Genomic DNA, 19,386 nt, shown 5'->3' with positions numbered 1-19,386 from the left:
GACCCTCAATTGAGTTTTTTGGGGCCGAAAAAGCGCTATTTCTATGTAAAACGTAAAAGTAAAGCCCTTTAGTGCCGATTTTCTGTTTGTTTTAACCTATCTCTAAGCGTTTAGGAGATATTGTCCGTCGAGTTGCATCGAGCATCTCCGGAAGGGTGCTGGGCAACAGCCTGGAGGAGAGGCTGGATTATGAGTATACTGTCCACCTGGAGCACATTCAACCGAACTTGAATGGAATGCCCAACGAGCTTCTCAATCAGGCAGAAAAATTGTTGATTTACCTGATCGGAGTGACTACCAAAAGCCTGGAAGAAAAGGAGAGGCGAAACATCCACCTATTCGTTCTCCTCAATAACATGGCATCCGGAACTCTCACGGGTATACACAAGAACACGAATCCCCCAAAACCAGGGGAACCAATGCCTCCGCGTCCGAGAATGCACTTCGACGACAACGAGGAGGAATCGCTGGTCGCGGAGGTCACTAGAGAAGACCTGAGCGACGCGTCCGAGAAAATTGAAGACGGGCGTTTTTACGGAAATTTGTTCACGTTTGAGCCTCTGTATCTCAGTAACGGGTGGGATCTATGTCAAATGAAGTACATATCCATAAATTTCAATCATTTGTAGTATAAATGCAAAGCTTCAAGTTTATAACTCAAAAAAAGCCATTTTGTAATTTTGTCCGGCTTTTTCCGATTTCCGCCCACTGTGCGACGCTTTGTGCTCAGAACTCAACGGAGAAGAAGGTGATGGTGCAAATTTGGCCAAAAGAGGGCGTGTTCAAGAGCATCCAGTGACACAAACTCCTGTCATCGCTAGTGACATCTCGCCTGGTGACACAAACCGTCCTTCCATGCCAGCTGAAAAGAAAAGAGAAGGACACGACCATAGAAGGGGCAACACCGACGTTCGTCCAGATGCCGAAGGTGAGGTAATAAATTCAATCCATTCCAAACCTGTGAACCGTGGCACATTTAATCATTCTGTCGTGCCAAATGAACAGAATATAGAATGCAGAAAAAAGGGAATTGGTCGCAAAAGTGCGAACCTCAAAGCAAAAGGTAACTTGATAAAGGTAAAAGGCAGACACGAGGAAACAGATGACACTTATACTCGTGTCAGTGCTGAATTTGTGGTAGTAAATTCCCAGCTTTCCCCACCAAAAAATCGTGGAGCTTCATATCGTTCTTGCGTGCAAGCTAAACGGAAGGCAGAAAGCTGGGATGAGGAAAAGAGTTACAAAAATGGGAACCACAACGCCAAACGTTTCGCAATAAATGCACGCCATATTGATTCAAAACAAGCTGTTGGCTTTAAAAGGTCAGATGGGAAGAGGATAGCTGGAGAGAATGTCAGAATGGGATGCAGGGATACAAACTTCCACGGCGAAGGAAATTTCGTATATCCTATCGACGTCGCAAATGAACGCATTTATTCCGGCAACTATCGAGTTCTTGTATCCGAGAGTAAAGGAATTAAAAGGAAAAATTCAATTTATGGCGGGAGTCCTTCCTTTCATGGGAACGGTAACGTTATTAATGCACGCCACTTCTCACCAGAGCAAGTTTATGATTTGGAGAATTCTGATATGCCGCCCAAGAAGAAAAAATTGTGCCATAACAAACAAATGGGATGCAATGATACTTTCGGTCGTGGTGAAGGTGATTTATCAAAGCCCATGCATATCCCAATAGAACGTGCCGATCCCTACAATAACCCTTTTACGTTGGCTAAAGACGAGACACAGGAATTGGATAGTACAATGGACTGCGATAGCCCTCATCTTGATAACGAAGGTGACATTATGAACCCAAGCAATATACCATCTCAGCATTCGCAAGAGGAGAAAATAGTGGGCCGTAACAAACTAATTGGATGCAATCTTGCTCACTGCCCTGATGAAGGGGATTTTTCAAATCCAATTTATATCCCATCAGAACGTGTTGACGCTAGCAACTATCCTTATATGCTGGCTGAAGACGATACACAGGAATGGGACAATAGAATGGACCGCGAGAACCCATGCCATCATACCGAAGGTGATGTTAAAAACGAAAACTACCTTCCATCACAACAACCTAGTGCCTTCCACCATCCTTATGAGCCAGCTGACCAGATGGAATTCTGTACCCATGGAATGGACGCGATGAATTCTCGCTTCCAAGCTGAATATGACTTTGGGCATCCATGCCAACATGAGCCCACAGAAGAATGGGAAGAACGGGAAGGTGCGATGCCTGGTGACAGGTTTGCAGCTGAACCACCAGCACCGAGCCGGCCCGCAGAAAATCTGAGAATGTCAGTATTGTCGATGGATTATCCCGTTGGTCTCGTGGACCGGACGACCCTTGCCCACCAATACTCCGACCAGACTTCATCTGGGTGCAAGTGCTCCTACCACGCTACCTACCAAAGACATTCATCCGAAAATGTAAGTACATGATTCAAATTGAATTAGAATACTTTTGCCGAGGGTAGAGGGTTTCCTTTCTCTGAGATATAAATACGAAATATGCACAAGAGCGGGCATCTATTTCTGTGCGTGAGACCAGCTTTGAAAAGGCGAAAACCTAGGTTCCGCGGTAGATCTGATAGGGTGTTTAGTAAGATAGCGTTTTTTTCATGCTGTTTCTTTAGATTGGAATTAGGATTTAAGTGAGTAATCACGAAGGAGGAGTAATGTTAATATTTCAATCAATACCGTAGATGAAGTAAGATACAGGTGGGAATGTATGAGAATAATTCATAGCCAAGTGCACTAAAATTGCAAAAAGAGATGAACTGTTGAATCCTTGATGGGGAAATAATTCAAACAAGTTCACATGCTCACTTAAATGACTTAATCGCATAACAAATTATTGGTCTTAACATTCTCTCTACTTCCGGTGAGTCAAAGGCCATTGCAAATCATATTCGAATCCTAATAAATGGTAATATGCTTTATCGTTACTGATTCTTACGATATAATTTTTCAAGACGATAAAAGTTACAAAAATAACGAAAATTTGAAATTTTCACAAAGAGCTCGTTTACCATTATTTTTACATTTATTGTGATAACTTTTTAAATATGCAGGGATCTAAATTTTTCCTGTTTTAATTGCGTCACCCACTTCTCGAGTTCTTCGCAACGAAAAATTGATAGTCATCACCCTCGCGCACAAAAGTTGATGTGGTTAACAGCAAAATCCAAGCTCGTCGCCGCTTCTCAGCTACTCCTTGATCTTGTGCTTTTGTCTCGGGTGGTTTGCATTCTCGCTAGCAATCAGTGGCAGATCCAGAGAGGGAGTATACAATATATGCAATTAATTAACTGTAATTTTGTTCATTTTTCGAATATATGCAGGAAAGAATAGCCACTAAAATGCAAATTATTAAAAAAGCACATAAATGTTTGTTTAAAAAAGTTAAATCTTTGAAAAATTATTAATTGGACAACGTTAATGTGTTGTTACAAGCTTCCAAATCCTCAAAATTTTCGTTACCTCTCCGACCCCCCTAGTGCTGAGAGGTGACCCCCAGGAGCGCGTCTAGCCCTCGTGTCCCTATCCTGGATCCGCCACTACTAGCGATAACTCCCCTTAATATATGATTCTCCTAAAAATGAATAAATGAGCAAGAAAATACAACGAAGTCACCAACTCGTGGAAACAGGGTGACAAATTTCGTGATTTCTTACGTTGAACTTAAAAGAGAAAAAAATACATGGGAAGGATGTTTTGGTCGAAGCTTATCATAATTTTCTATAAAAAAATTCTTTCAATGAGTTGCGACTTTCTGTGTGAACGACACCATTCAAAATTTAATTATCTTAGTACATTAGAGATCAGCTAAACATTATCAATAACAGTATGTTTTCTTTTTTTCACAGACGAATCGCATGGATTACGGCAATACATTGGAAGGTGGAGAAAGAAGACATCATTCCCACACTATTGTCGTTCATCCATGGAGGAATGAAACCAGTACCAAGGCAGAACTGGATATCTGGGAGGAATGGTAGCTGGTGAAACTCAGCTGCGAGGAAGACAGCGGAGAGGTACATCAGATATGGCTTCCGATCTCCTAGAGTACGAAGAAATGGTACACGAATTGAAAATGCTTGAGAAGAAGAGGAACTCCATGATAATGGCATACAACGAAGGGCTGATTAACCTTTCTTATGTCGCAATAGGTGATCAAGTTCCAAATTATATTCCTTTGCTCTTTGTAAAATCGAATTGAATCGAAAAATTGCTATTGTCACGCATCCTGTTCATAAAATGGCACGAAAATTTGTGTGAGGGCAGTAGATCATTCACGATGAACTATACTAGCATAAATAATATTAATCGAACGCTTTCATCATGGTGATTTTTCAATTCGGTGTGTTAATGTGATTTTTCCCTGCATTGCCAAATTGTCCTACGTGTCATGATGCATGTCACCTAAGGCATCGTCTCAATATCACTATGGTATGTCAAAACCAAATTATATTTCATTGAATCTACCTAGGGATGCATTAAAATTTGATGACGTGGTTGGCTATCCTAATTGCATGGCATTATAATTTTTTACCCTTATTCTCCCATTGATCTCCATAGATTATGTATTCAACAGAATTTTATTATTTGAATAACATCCAGTACACGTTAATTTTTTATCAACGACCCAGAGCTGTTTGCTAGTTATTTGTCCAGTTTTTTATTTTTAATTATTGCCACTATAAATCTCTATTTATGCCAAATTCAGGGATGTCAAAATGTTCAAGGATGGCGAAAATGACGGCTCAAATTATAACTCTCCCAAGTAATCATTTTCAGAGATGGCAGGGATGATCACAGGCCCTATTACCATGATTTTTTTCCATTGAGTTTGCCATCACTGAATTACTGAACAATTACGTAGAATTAACCATTTTTTTCAATTGAATATATCGAAAACGTGGGAAAAACACGCAAAAATATCGCGAGAATTTCGTATTTGTAGCCGTGTGGCGCTGGCCAGAGCACCCCATCCGTCACCATACAGTTATATGTTACAGTTTGAGTGGTAGTTGTGAGGGCTGCTGGTGCTATGACGCGTGCCTCATTATTATAGCGTGTCTTGCACGCCGCACGAGCATGCGCAGTGCGACGTATCTAATGAGTTGACATCGCCGCACCGGCCGGCGCAGCGGCCGTATAATCTTGGTGTTGCAGAATACCTTGTATTGGTGACCAGTTGACATATTATGTGGAAATTGTTTTATTGAATGAATGATTTATATGTAAATAGGCCTAGTTGTAGTTGGGTTAATCGAGTCAGTGGTTGTTAGAGTTTTAGTGTTAGTGAATAGAGTGATAGAAAAAAAATCAGCGTTTCAGAATCAGCATTACCAAATTACAATTATACAGGTAGTAACTTTAAGCATGAGAAACGTCAGTTGAGTCATAATTTCAAAGACGGTCAAGATTCAAGTCATTGTAATGGTGAGACATTCAAGTCATTGTAATGGTGAGACATTTAAATCTGCAGTTCCATTTATCAGGGGTATAGAGCCTAAAAATAGCTTACTCGACAAGAGAGAATCAGAAATAGTCCCGAATCGCATGTGATTATTACTTCGGAACCAGTAATTTGCAAAATACTAGTTCCGAAGTAATAATCATGGCTGTGGTTAATTTCCGTAGTTTAATAAATAAGAGTACCTACCGATTTTCATCATTTAATCATTGTACGAAGTGTAACGTAATTATTGGAACTGAAAGGTGGCTAATAGACGATGATTCAGGCAATGAGATCTTCCCAAAATCGTTCACAGTTTATCGGAAAGATAGAATTAATGGAGCTGGAGGCGGAGTATTTATAGATGTAAAGAATTCAATCGTCAGCCAAGCGGTAACCGTAACTTAGACCAGCGTTGAATTTGTGTGGTGCTCAATTAAATGCCCAAAATCCAAAACAATATTAATATGTTCGTATTACAGACCTCCCAACTCACATATAACATTAATGTTGGAATTTGAAACCCATATAAACAGCATAGCATCCAAGTATCCTGAAAGAAACCTGATTGTAGTTGGAGATTTCAACGTACTTTCTATAGATTGGCAGGCGTATTGCTTCATTCCTGGTTGGAGGGATAAAGTGATTTGCGAGACGCTATTAAACACTTTTGTATCAAATTCATTGTTTCAAATAGCATCCGTACCTAACAGAGGAGAAAGTATTCTTGATTTATTAGCGACAAATATACCTACTCAGTTAATAAATGTGAACACCGTCGAAGGAATAAGTGACCATAGGTTAGTAACTGCAAAGTTTTTTTAAAATACCGCCGAAAATTTAAAAAAAGAACGCAAAGTTTTCATTTTTAAAAGGGCTGAATTTTATGGGTTTAAGAGTAATTTGAAAAATACTTTTCCCGCGTTTCAAGAATCAATAATAAAGTTAAATGTAGAGGGTAGTTGGAAAGCTTTCCTTTCGTTCGTAACTTCGGGAATAAATAGCTACATCCCTAGTAAAACAAAAAAAGAAGGTAGCAAATCGAGATGGTATGACGCGGAAGTGAGAAAAACATTGAGGCGACAGAGAGCGTGCCATGCTAAAATGAAAAAAGTCAGCACGGATTTATCCGCTAATGAACGCGAGTTAATTATTTAAAAAATATAAGTTGTCTAAAGCAGCCACGAAGGAAGCGTTCAGGAATGCATTCACGAATTTTAAAAGAAAACACTAGTAGAGCAGTTACGGGATAACCCAAAGGCATTTTGGTTTAATGTTCGGGAAGTTCAAGGTAAAATCTACCGTATGTTCGCTGAGAAAGGATAATGGAGATGTGTTAACAAACAGTTCGGATAAAGCCAATTTATTAAATTCCTACTTAAAGAGCGTGTTCACCGAGCCTTCTGAGAACTCATCCGAAACAGTTGACAATGGTTGACAATCTCTGCATACGAAAGATGCCACCTATCGACATTAGTGCGCACGGAATAGAAAATATATTGAAATCGCTCAGTCCAAATAAATCATCTGGTCCAAACGAAATCACGTCTCGCGTATACAGAGAACTAGCCTCAGAAATTTTCCCTTCTTGCAGTTAATATTCAGTTAATCCATCAAGCAACACGAAGTACCTAATGACTGGAAAATTGCTAACGTAACGTCAATATTTAAAAGTGGAGACAAGGAACAGCCATCTAATTACAGACCGATATCTATAACGTCCATCTCATGCAAAGTCCTTGAACACATCGTAGGCAGCTCAGTAATGAAACACCTATACGCGCAAAACTTGTTTATGAGAATTCAACATGGATTTAGGAAAAGTAGATCATGTGAAACCCAGTTAGCGCTTTTCGCCCACGATATTTTAGTCTCCGGAGAGGATAACATTCCAGTGGACACCATTTTTCTTGATTTCAAAAAAGCATTTGATAAAGTACCCCACGTAAAGTTAATAGTAAAACTGAAATCTTACGGCCTAGAGTCGGGACCAGAATGACGTCACACGGGCTTTTCCCTGCATTCATACTTAGCCGTCGCGTTTTTGCGCGCTTGAAAATTTTCACTTTTCATTTAATCGCGAAAAATAGATATCGTCCTTTACAAACCTAAAAGCCTTAAATGCGTACTCCAGGAGTAATAAATAATCTTTCGATTTAGGCAATAAAAAATAATATGAAACCACCCTATTACCCGAATGGATGACTTTTTTGGTTAGTTAAACTCGCAAATGTGAACTGTTTTGTTTTTCTAAATATTAATTGTAGTCTACCACTCAATTACTTTATCTGTTAACCAATATTCCTTTCGTCAAAGTAGTAAAGATCGTTAATCGTTTGGAGAGAATATCGCTGAGCATTTGCCTTACGAGTTTCTCCTTCCGGCGAAAAAACATTTTTAACATCAGGAACAGCAATGGAAACTCCACCGCGCCCAGCAAAAGCCAACATATTAATGAAAAGCCTCGATAATACAGAATGCAGAATGCCTCATATGAAAGGAAAATGTGGATGAGATACATCAGGGGCGGATGGAGGTCGTTATTTAGGTTGAAGTTAAAAAATTTCTGCTGCGCCTCAGTGGAATGCAATACCGCACAGCGACATTTCGTCAGGGGTCTGATATACGTAGAGAAGGGGCTTTTAGATATCAGTTAATACTTTTTAAACATTTTTTGTTTCATAATCATCAACAGTAATCGTCATTTATTGGAGGCAGAGTCCCCTTATCGGCTACTCTTCCAAAACCTTCATAATTCTTCGGCTGTACATACTTCATCACCTGATCTACGAATCTCACCCTACGTCTGCCGTCTCTACTATTCCTTCCCTTCCACCTGTCCTTCGATGATAATTTCCAGAACTCCATATTGTCTTATGATGTTGCAGATTGAATGGTCTTTTATCCTACCGAAGGTCTTCAAAATAAGTCTCTTCTCTCCCTCTCTTCCTATGAATTCCGCAATAATCACACGATTTACCAATTCTATCTCTATTATAATAATCTCTACTATAATACCACATTTCGATAGCTTCTAACCTTGATTTCATCTATTCCATCATAGCCAATACCGCACTGCCATCAACATCCATGCTCCAAATGTACGTCATAATAAATTTCCTCCTAAATTCAACCATTGAATTATCGTTTGTAACGCGACTCTTCTTTTTGACGAACGTCCTCATCGCTTGGACTATGGCGATGATTCCTCGTTTAGGGGATGAAATAAAAAGACTTTAGCTTGAGAGATTACGATGTTTTCAGTTTATGCACGTATCACGGGGAACAAGACCGTCTCCACTAATTTATCCCGATCACCATTGGACCCATGGAAAGGAGAAACTGGACAAATTCTACAGTTATTTGAACGGTATTAATCCCCATATCAAGTTAACGAAATGGCAACCGTCGCGAAAGTAAAAGTTTTTATACATAAACTTATCATAATAGCAATATATATACAAAAGAAAGACAATAAAAATATTAACAGCGATACCGGCCTCAGCGTAAGTCACGCGTGGCAATCAAAAATCCTGGAAACAACTTTTAACTCACCCAAAGGCCTCCCTTAACCACACGACGAACAAAAAATATGAGCATGAATGAAAAATTCCTGCCTTTCTAGATTCTCTTGAAATAAAAGCGACCACTCTGTCGGGAAACGTTGGAGCCATCCAAACAGTGACACTGAGGCATAAACAAAATGTTTAAATATAATGGCGCAAACAACCTTGAATTTTTTACGAGGATACAAGTAATGTTTTGATATGTATATATTGGTATTATCAATTCTTTGGTCAAAGTACGTGGCGTGGCTATCCTACCCAAGCACTCCCATTCCAGCCACACTGCGCTCAACGCTAGGAACCAGTGCTGCCCCATCCAGTATACAATTTACAACCTCATTGTTTTTAAGTCATCTACAAACACACCATTGGCCACATAGAGCTAATATTTGAGCTTCCACCAATCAGCGAAGAGTGCTCAGGCGAGAAGCGCCCGAAAAATCCCCTCCCTGAAGTGATTGAGCTGCAATAAAGGCCGTTTTACACGTCATTGAGCAATCTGACGTATTTACGAAGGCGCAATCAAAATTGCGTCGTGTAAAGCGGTATTTGCTGGAACACATGCAAGAATGCGTGATTGCAAGAAGGTAAAACAGTCCCCGCTCTAATTCCAAGCTCTCATTCTCGCAATTTAAACGTTTTTTCATTGCGTGTTAAGCGGCCTTAAGATGCGGTCGCATTCACTGGGAGATTTCACAGCTGTTGCGTAGCCAGTTTTTGAAACGGAGGGTTTATCGGAGATTACGAGGCACTTCCTAGGTGTATGGAAAATACCTAAGGACGAAGAGGGTTTGCAACTCGGAAAACTCCCCGTGGCTACGTCACTGGTTCACACCCCTGCCATGCATCAAATGTAATGAGTGAAAAAGGCTCCGTGGCCCGTTATAGGTACCTACCCTTTATTATGCCAATTTCAAATTTCCCATCAGTCAGTGCCTCTTATTCTAACTATGATATTCCCTCGTCTAGATTAAGTCAACACATATGCATGCCGATACTGATACAAAAAAATAGAAAAAATATTTTCCTTAAAGTCAGTATTCTTTATTATTCGTCAGGTTGGAAATATTGCCAGCCTGGCCGGATAAAACATTTGAGGGGGCCGCAACTTACACGCTGGCCGTACCATCGCTGACATGGAAGATTCTCCTGCCGGTTGCTAAGTGTGCTGCCAACAACCCCTTACGTAAATGTTTCTAAAAATCCCCGCTTGAGTCGCTGACGGCAGAGCGATCCGAACTTCTCAGAAAAATAAGCAATTGTTAATCATAAAACCGGAAATTATACGCGTCATCATATCATTCACCTAAATATTAACGTTGCCACGTAAGTTAAAGATATTATATGTTAACAATGAAAATTCATTGTTCCCTTTCACCTCACGTCGTGCAACGAATATTTTCGAAAACCGTTTGAAAAGTACCCACACTGCCAAGATATAGAATAGTTCTACGAGATGGACAATGGCCATCTACACATAGTTTCGTAGGTCATGGTGCTGTACTGTATTTTCCAAATGTTTTTTCACAAATTGAGCGGCGCCACTTTCGCCGCAGTTTGAAAATTGAGTTTCGGCATTTTCTATGGTACCAGCAGGAGGGAAATTTGAACAAAATTCCCATCTTCCGCAATATTGCTATTACTAAATCATTTAAGGGCAAAGTATGCGGTATTTTGCAACGTTTAATGTCACATGAATTGTGCAGCTGATTATAGTAAATAAATACCCCTCCAGAAATTCAATTTATTTTCTCTCGTGAACTGACCGATTCATCGAAGTATATTTTCACGCAATTAACGCAGTAGCCTTATATTGAGAGTTAAAGAACTTAAACTACAAAAAAAGACCAGCCGCAGTTCCACTACAAATAATAGCACACAATTCTAGTGCCACTAAATGAAATTCAGATTGATTTGGTGACAGTAGAAGACAGTGTTTCGTTCTCGTGCATGACTTAGGAAAACACGTAACGTGACGCCTTCGATATCAGAGAGGGAGTTGTGGTAAAGATGCGGATTTTCCACTGCAGTAAAATGAAGGAAGTTGCCCTTTTTTTTAACTTTTCTTATTCTCGTAATTTTCGCGGTCGTAATTTCGTAATTTTGACTTGCGGTCGAAATTTCTACATGAAAAAGTTGTATGAGTAGGTATGACAATGCTTCACTTTTTATAGCTTGTTTATGGCATACCGGTAACTTTTTTCGAGCGACTTAAATGATCAAGCTCTTTTAAACAACTCTGCTAGCTTATTATCTAATGGCTCAAAGTAACATCATTTGGGACTGTTGTGCCCTCGGAGTGTGCATATACAACGACGATTTTCGGCTTCTGCGCATTGGACCAAGTTTGAAATGGCCGAGTCCGAGATCACGAGATGGGCCTGATTGCAACGATATCGTTTGTTTTTATATTGTTTAATTGGATACTTTAATTGGCAAAGAGCGCTGTCCACAAAAAGGATCTTCTTATAGCTAAGAATACAAGCATAGAAGAAAGGAAATTATTCATCAGATGCTACATATGGAGTATATTTCTGTATAGGAGCGAGGCTTGGACGTTGGCAGCAGCAGAGAAGTCGAGAGTGGAAGCATTCGAAATGTGGTGCTACCGAAGAATAATGAAGATAAAATGTGATGAGGCAGTGCTCAGATGAGTGGAAGATAACCTTAAGATTGGAAAAACCTTAAGGAGAAGACAAGACATCTTAGATTGCCACATTTTGAGATATGATGGCATGATGATAACTATTTTGACTTATATTGAAAACTTTTTTTTTAGTCATCTGCATAGATCATGTTGATGTTCATGAGATCTCCTATAGAAAGTGAAAAAAGTATGATAATTTCGGATTCGAACCCCCCCCAGAACTTTACTTCTACTACCGCGCAGAGTATAGATTTGCTGGGCCACTGAGGAACGCGACGTATTGGTAAGAGATAAACGGTGAGTCAACATATGAATCTAAAGATAGGAAAACCCTGCCACGGAGCCCGAAAGACAACACTCCGACGGCCCAACGTGAATGTGGATGTGAGTTACCCCAATACATTCCATCCGCTAATCTTAATTCCAATTGGGCGATGCTCCTGCAGTTTGACTCCAGCTTCGGTGGCTAGGTCGCGTCCACCTCCGTCCTCGTCGGCTCTTGGTGGCATACGAGTAAGGGGTGCAGGTCGCTTTATGTGTCAACCTCACAAATTTTCACCGACCCGGCTCCATCAGTGAAGTGGGACTCTGGGGTGTCTACATACTTTTGAAACGATGGTACATAACATCGGCTCGTGTCTTACGCGGTCGCCAAAAGTTTTTTTTACCGATAATTTTCAACCTGCATAAATGGTAATATCCCCCCAGAAGTGAGAGTCGAGAAGTTGACAAATATTAGGTGAATGTGTCCTAGCTTTTACAATCTTTGTGATTTCGTTGGATAAAATTTCGCGAGAAAATGTCTCAAAACTTTAGGGAGCTATGGGACGAAAGCGAAGACTGGAACTTGAGAAATCTCGTGAAAAAGTGATGGTGGAAGTGGCGAAATTGTCGCAATTTTTCAACAAAATACAGGCTCCTTTGCAGACTCACGAGGCAGCAGTAATCGGAGGTGATCATGATACAAATAATCCTAATGACATCCAGGATCTAATCGCCAACCAGCACAACCGCAATCCTAACGAAAACAGCGAACGTTTGGTCACAGCAGAAGGCACGGCAGACGAGATAAAGGGTTCCGACCATGATATTGTAAATTCTCTTTTCTCACATGATCCATCAACTTGGCCTGAATTTTTAACAGGGCCCGAGCGTGATCAATCAGTATTAGCAGGGCCCCATTATGGATTTTTTCAATCTGATAACGATTACCCACGGAATTCTCCATCTCGGCATAGATGCCCAATCCTTAATTACACATTTCGAAGATTTCATTTCTGGTCTGCTTGAAGGTTTGGCATACCATATTATTTCAGGTCAATCTCGTTTGTAAAGCTCTCGAAGGCAAAACCGCAGATGTTTCATTAGCAGTAACTCAAATTGAAAAATATATCCAATTTGATGATAATTTTCGAGAGAACGGATTCAGTAAACCCATTATAGATGTTAAAGATGTTTAGGCTTTTTGAATTCCCTCCAGGTGGCGATGGAGGGGGAGGGAGAGGTTTAGTGCGCATGCGCTGGGCCGACCAGGAGTTTCGTCTCGCCCGGCATTCTCACTCACTCTTACGCCGAACCGTGCCTTGTGAAGTTGGCCTGCACTCTGTACCCACCATTAAAGAAGTTCAGCTGAATAACAGATTTCACTTTATTTCAACAAAAGATATTGCTGAAAATTCGGGGTTCCTCTGTGATTTCCCGAAAAAACGACGTGCTAAGAAGAAAAAACAACTTTATTATGAAAGCACACATAATTACGAAGGCCCGCCTGAAGAAGAATTTTCGAGGGACGTGTTCTACCCTCTGATAGACACTGTATCTACATCCCTCAAGGAGCGATTCTGCCAACTCAATTCAGCAAGCTAAAACTTATGAAAACCTACTTGAGGTCGTCAATGTCCCAAGAACTATTGGTTGCCCTAGCAACGTTATCTATTGAGAATGAGGAAGCTAGAGAATTGAACTTTCAAGAATTGATGAAATCTTTCGCAAACAGTAAGGCGAGAAAAAATCCATAATCATAATATTCAATAAATATTCTTCTATAGTACTATGTATTTTTATTGTACCGTTTCATTTCGAAATTTTTAAATGTTCTTGTATGTTTTACTTTCATAATCAATAAAATATTTTTATTATGAATTTTTTTTTTCAATTATATTTGCAAATCCGCCGATTGCAGATATAACAATGTTAGGGGGGGGGGGAGGGGGCATGATCCCAGTTTGCCCCGGGCGCCAGATTAGCTAGATACGCCGTGGGTTCTTATCATGTTGCTTTCAATGGTGATTCGTTCGTCTCCATTAGGCGCTGAAGACGGTCCCAGACGGCGATGAAGTCGATGGGATGCTGATGGCCAACTTGCCTTCTCTGGCGGAAGACACGACCAACGCCCCCCCCCCCCCCCACTAGACCCCAGTGGCGCCGCCTGCTCGGACACGACTGACTGGGAAGACATCTTCTCCGTGATCCCCGAACTCAAGGACTACGATCTGCAATTGCTGCTTTAGAATGGCGTGACAATCACCTTCACACGCCTTACTTATATTCTTTTAGATGTTTTCATTCCGTTTTCACGCTGTTGCTATGTTTTATCATGATGAAATTTATACCTGTTGCTCATATACCCCGAATATTTTTGTAAAAGTTTATCTCGGTTTATGAATGTACTAAGTGATTAATGCTATATCAATCAGTATGACCTAATTCTTCGTTAAAACTTTCGCGGGTGCTCGTCATTATGATTAACTACTTTTGGGCTATGCCGCCGCGTCATTTCTTGGGTGGCCCCTACCCAACCCAGCCCAAGAAGGGGCCACCCAAGAATTGACGCGGCGTGAAGTGTGACAAGGACGTTAGGGCAGCAGCTCTTTCGCAAAATAAATACATAGTAGAAAAAGGAGATGCGAGCTGTTATAATTTGACCTCTGCTTGAGTGAGCCCTACCCTTTGGAGGAATAACGAACTTCTATATCTATTCGTTCGGCCAAATATCCCTCCCATTTAAGTCAGGGGAAAAATCGAAACTTTCAGTCTTTCAGCCCCGATTCTCGTTTCCCAGAATTTTTCCTAAGCCGGTGCAAATCCTTTGGAGGCTTGTTCGAGAAGTAAGGGAGACGAAATAGCCCCACAGGGGAATGTGGACAAGTAGCTCGCTGTCAGCCATATAATAGTGATCGCAGACAGTCTAGTAGTACGCCTGTCGGGAGCCTATCGACAACCGACCTCTGAATTTAACATTTCTCGAATTCATAACGCTTTTGTCCCGCTGGTGACTGGTTTCCGCTTGAATGAAGCATCCTATGCTTCTATCGATAACGCGAGCCCGTGAGGGGGTGGATCGCATTTTTTAATTGTACTCGGATTGTTGATTTAACCAATAAAAATTGGCCATGGGGATTAAAATCGATACGCTAACATAATCTATTTATGAAAATAATAAAATAGATTTTAAAAATAACCTATTTAACGTCTTTCTTAAACTTAAAAAAAAAAATATTTATGCTAACTAAAGAGAAGGAAATGCTACAAAAGTCAAAATATTCATCTAAACACTTATGATTTTATTCCGACAAAACATATTATAGGAAATTACTTAGCCTTGGCCAAGATCTCTAATTAATACTTTACAGATATGAGACTCCTTTCATTCATTACATTCATTCATCAACAGAAACATGGTGCACATTCACTTTATATTTGATGCTGTAAAGATATAAATCTATCATTTGTTTGAGAATTTATTTATATTATTTAGTGCACGTTTTATTATAAATAAGTTTATTTTTCATATGCCAAAATTGATGCACATTCCCAGCCAGCGCAAAAGATACTTTACATGGTAATTTTTCTACTTTAACCTAATATTCCGTAAGTCGACGCTCATCCATTACACCTAATTTTGTTGCTTTCTTTACTTTTTAACTTAAATCTTAAAAAGTTACTCTGAAGCTGAGCAATCAATAGAAATTTAATTTTAGAAAAAGGTAGAACATTCTTTTGCAGACTTTCCAGAACATCAGAACCATGGACCATCAGAACCTCCTTCTTACATGATCAGAACCAGTTGAGCCTTGTTTGAATGGGCGGTTTACTTGGTGGCGACAAATGACAAACGAAAATAAGGGGGCGTATGATGTCTTGGCTTCTTGCTAAATGCTAGCAGAGTAGGAATTGACGTTTAGCGAAGGTGTTATACTGATAGCATTCCATTCTTATTACCTCTGCTGGAAAAATGGTAGGGTATAAAATTTATGGTGTTACTTTGCTAATGTTTGGAATTGCCTTACGGACTATTTTTTCCTTCCAGATACGTTTCATCCTCATCCAAAATCGAGCTGGAAAAACACGCTTAGCGAAATGGTACATGAATTTCGACGATGATGAGAAACAGAAATTGATCGAAGAAGTGCACGCCGTTGTTACAGTACGAGACGCGAAGCACACCAATTTTGTTGAGGTGAGAAGTGGAAACTTATTATTCTCATTTATTGTGAAGCGAAACTTTTGAAAAAAAATGGGCTATCGTGATTTGTTAACTGTTTCTCGGGGTAACTCAAGAATTTCATTGAAGAATAACAAAAATTCGGCATCGATAAGATTTGAATTCATGGAATAATTGCTAATAATTTGAGTACGTGCTTAAAAGTGCGGTTGCCGTTAATTGTATCGTGCAGCATATTCAAGATTCTTGTGTCTCAAGCATTTACGTTGATGCCAGCATTTTATGCTGTTGTAGTGCCGTGTTATATTTAAGTTAAAAGAACATAATTTTTACTACGCTTTACTACAATTTGATGGAGTTCACTCATTGTAACGTGGAAGGAGTGCACTAAGTATTCAGTATGGAATTTTTCAATGAAATTCTTGTCATGACCTACTTAGAATACAAGATAATATATTAATTTTAACATTATTTGTTCAGAGTGTGCTAACTAAGAATATTTTTAGAAAGCCCTTTCGATATACCATCCTGAGGGGACATCATTATCAGCCAGATGCTTAGCCGATCGCATAAACTATTCACAAATACCAACCAATAAGTAATGACATTTTCACCAATTTTTTTACAGTTCCGAAATTTCAAAATAATCTACAGAAGATATGCTGGCCTGTATTTTTGCATATGTGTGGATGTGAATGACAATAATTTATGCTACCTGGAAGCTATTCACAACTTCGTGGAGGTGCTCAACGAATACTTCCATAATGTTTGTGAGCTGGATCTCGTTTTCAATTTTTACAAGGTACGTTTTTATCTTTAATTATTGCTTAATTGACCATTGGTTCAAGGAATCTATGTTCAATCATGGATTGATAAGGAAAATTATGTACATCATTAATTAGAGTTTACTAAACTTCTCCCTTTTCACCGAGTTGAGCCTGTGTGTAATTATACACATTGGGAGGAGAGGATTCATTGAAAAAGGAATCACATTTTGGGGGAGGGAGGGTCAGTGGAAGGGAATAGTAATATTCTTAAGAGGGCTTCCATACCTTCTGCTTGACCTGTAATATCTGGCAACAGATTACTTGCATAAATCTCATATAGCCATCATGAAATATTGAGGATGCTGAGAGCCCTTGCTCACATTTGGCTGTATCTCAAATCAGAAAATATATTTTGGTATCTTATCAGATTCAACTTTTGTATGTTGGAGAAACAGGCAAGTGTTGACATAGGTTAAATCTGTATGCTCTGAATATATATTTCAATATAAGACAATGCAAGTCTTAAATTTGTAAACATGCATTACCATAAGCGACAAAATGTGATTGGTCGAAAAGAAGGAATGCTCCTCTTAACGCCTGGTTACATGGTACATTAACACGTACAAGTTCATGTACGTTTGCGTGAATGATTTTGGTGGACTGAAACGGAACATTTACGAGTGCATGAACCAGATGAGAACAGGTTCTATTTTCTGTGCATGCATTCGAACAAGTTGGGTGGCTACACGGAGCATTTTCGTGTTCATTCACGTGTTCATACATTTGGACATTAACCCGTACGTGTTAATGTGTCGTGTAACCAGGCCTTTAGACCTGTTAATGTATCCCTCAAATGCTTGGGGGGGTGTTTGGACCCCCAGCATGCTATGGATTTAATTGAATTTCGTAAATTAACTTGTAATTGAAATTTTTTTGCTGAAAGATAAATATGTTTAGCATTTATTTTGGAGCTGTAGAAACATACATTTCTTGCAGGTGTACACTGTTGTCGACGAGATGTTTTTGGCCGGTGAAATAAGAGAGACAAGTCAAACCAAAGTTCTGAAGCAACTTCTAATGCTAAACGCACTTGAATAAGAAGAGCGACTCATTTTGCTGAAGCAATATTTGTATATTATGATCTGTTGTATTAATATGAATTTATATATCTATCATACGTGTGTTATCATATTTCCTTGTGTATGAATGTTGTACATAGAAATTCACATCATTAAACTGTAGTGAACAAAGATTTGAGTTCAATCAAACAATTGTTCGATGAAATGATTTATTGGGACATAAATTTAAATCAGCTGCCATAGTCGAGAGGAATTGAATGATACTTGATTGAGCTTCAAAGATGTGATGTGTTCAAACTCAAGTGAGCTCTACTTAGCATTCATAAACTTCTTCAAAGCCTGAATTTCTGTCAGTGATGGATTTCCCTGAGTGATTGTAATCCTGTCACTACAAATATGCAGCACAATAAAGTACTTGGAGAATAGCTTCCTACTTTCATGCTATCAAACATCCCATTGCCTCCATGCCTTGACTAAAAATTGCTTGATCAAAACTATGCCTGGCTATCAAATAAAAATGCCTGGCCATTTTGTGTCTAGATTCAAGCTGGCATGTAGTTTTCGCCATGGCTTCTCAGTTTCACTTTGCTAAAATGTAAATGGCTTCGACAGTTTTGAGGCTAACAGGTATATGTCACTAGCTACAACAAGTCAACATAGAAGAAATTCGAGAGAGGAGGAATCATTTGCCTCGAGTGGGATTGGAACCCACATCTGTACGGCCGATGCATCTTTCTCTGCTGAGTTTTTTTTGAGTTGAGAGGACAAGATGGTTTATATGCTGTCAGACATTCCTTCAATGACTTTAAATTCCCACTGCAATTAGCCACAGTAGATTCTCCTCATTAAATATGAAGTATCGGTAAATTAAACCATTTGACAGTTCCAAATGATTTTTGATTTTCCTTCTGAATTGAATACAATAATGATTCTTGAGCTTCGTACCAGTTGATGTGTTACAATAGCATTCGGGTTTCGAAAACTTACTTAATTCTTTATCATCGGAATAGGGGCCCCACATTCAAATTCACATAAGCAAGTGGTTAGAAATTTTCTTCAAGAGAGTAGCTAGGGTGGTGAGCAGGTTGCATGTACTGATATTTTGTTGACGACATATTTGCATGCATAAGGAAGTCACACATTTCCTTAAGCAGGTTATATATACATATTTCATTTGCATGATGCAGAGAGTAAAATCCATTGTTGATTATTGGCTCTCTCAGTGACTAAAACCAAAGATTGGTTTGGATAGGTAAGGGTAGAGCTTGCCCCAAACTTAGCCACAGGCATGGAAATATTAGCCACACATTTAGGGTAAGAATTTATAAACATTTCTAAAATACCATAAAATGCTGTTCTCTTTAAAGAAAGCATTGAAAAAGAAATTGGAAAGCTCTCAAAGTTCTGAACCCCTCA

The 19,386-nt window shown here is 39.4% G+C and overlaps 1 protein-coding gene across 1 annotated transcript; it reads left to right on the top strand.

Moving 5' to 3' along the window:
* The first annotated feature begins 15,778 nt into the window (after window positions 1-15,778).
* On the top strand, window positions 15,779-18,395 carry LOC124166938 (AP-2 complex subunit sigma). The gene is made up of 4 exons (XM_046544652.1): window positions 15,779-15,917; window positions 15,990-16,139; window positions 16,753-16,926; window positions 17,888-18,395. Exons 1-4 carry the CDS (start codon window positions 15,915-15,917, stop codon window positions 17,987-17,989), a joined length of 429 nt encoding a protein of 142 aa, XP_046400608.1. The 5' UTR covers window positions 15,779-15,914; the 3' UTR covers window positions 17,990-18,395.
* The last annotated feature ends 991 nt before the right edge of the window (window positions 18,396-19,386 follow it).

This window comes from Ischnura elegans, chromosome 10, assembly GCF_921293095.1.
Source record: "Ischnura elegans chromosome 10, ioIscEleg1.1, whole genome shotgun sequence".
Lineage (NCBI taxonomy): Eukaryota > Metazoa > Arthropoda > Insecta > Odonata > Coenagrionidae > Ischnura > Ischnura elegans.
This window is presented reverse-complemented; position numbering and strand designations above follow the sequence as displayed.

Bases quoted from the DNA above. Each gene is read 5' to 3' on its own strand.
- LOC124166938 (XM_046544652.1), top strand. The intron at 16,140-16,752 runs GTGAGAAGTGGA...ATTTTTTTACAG, and splicing joins AGCACACCAATTTTGTTGAG to TTCCGAAATTTCAAAATAAT. The intron at 16,927-17,887 runs GTACGTTTTTAT...CATTTCTTGCAG, and splicing joins TCGTTTTCAATTTTTACAAG to GTGTACACTGTTGTCGACGA.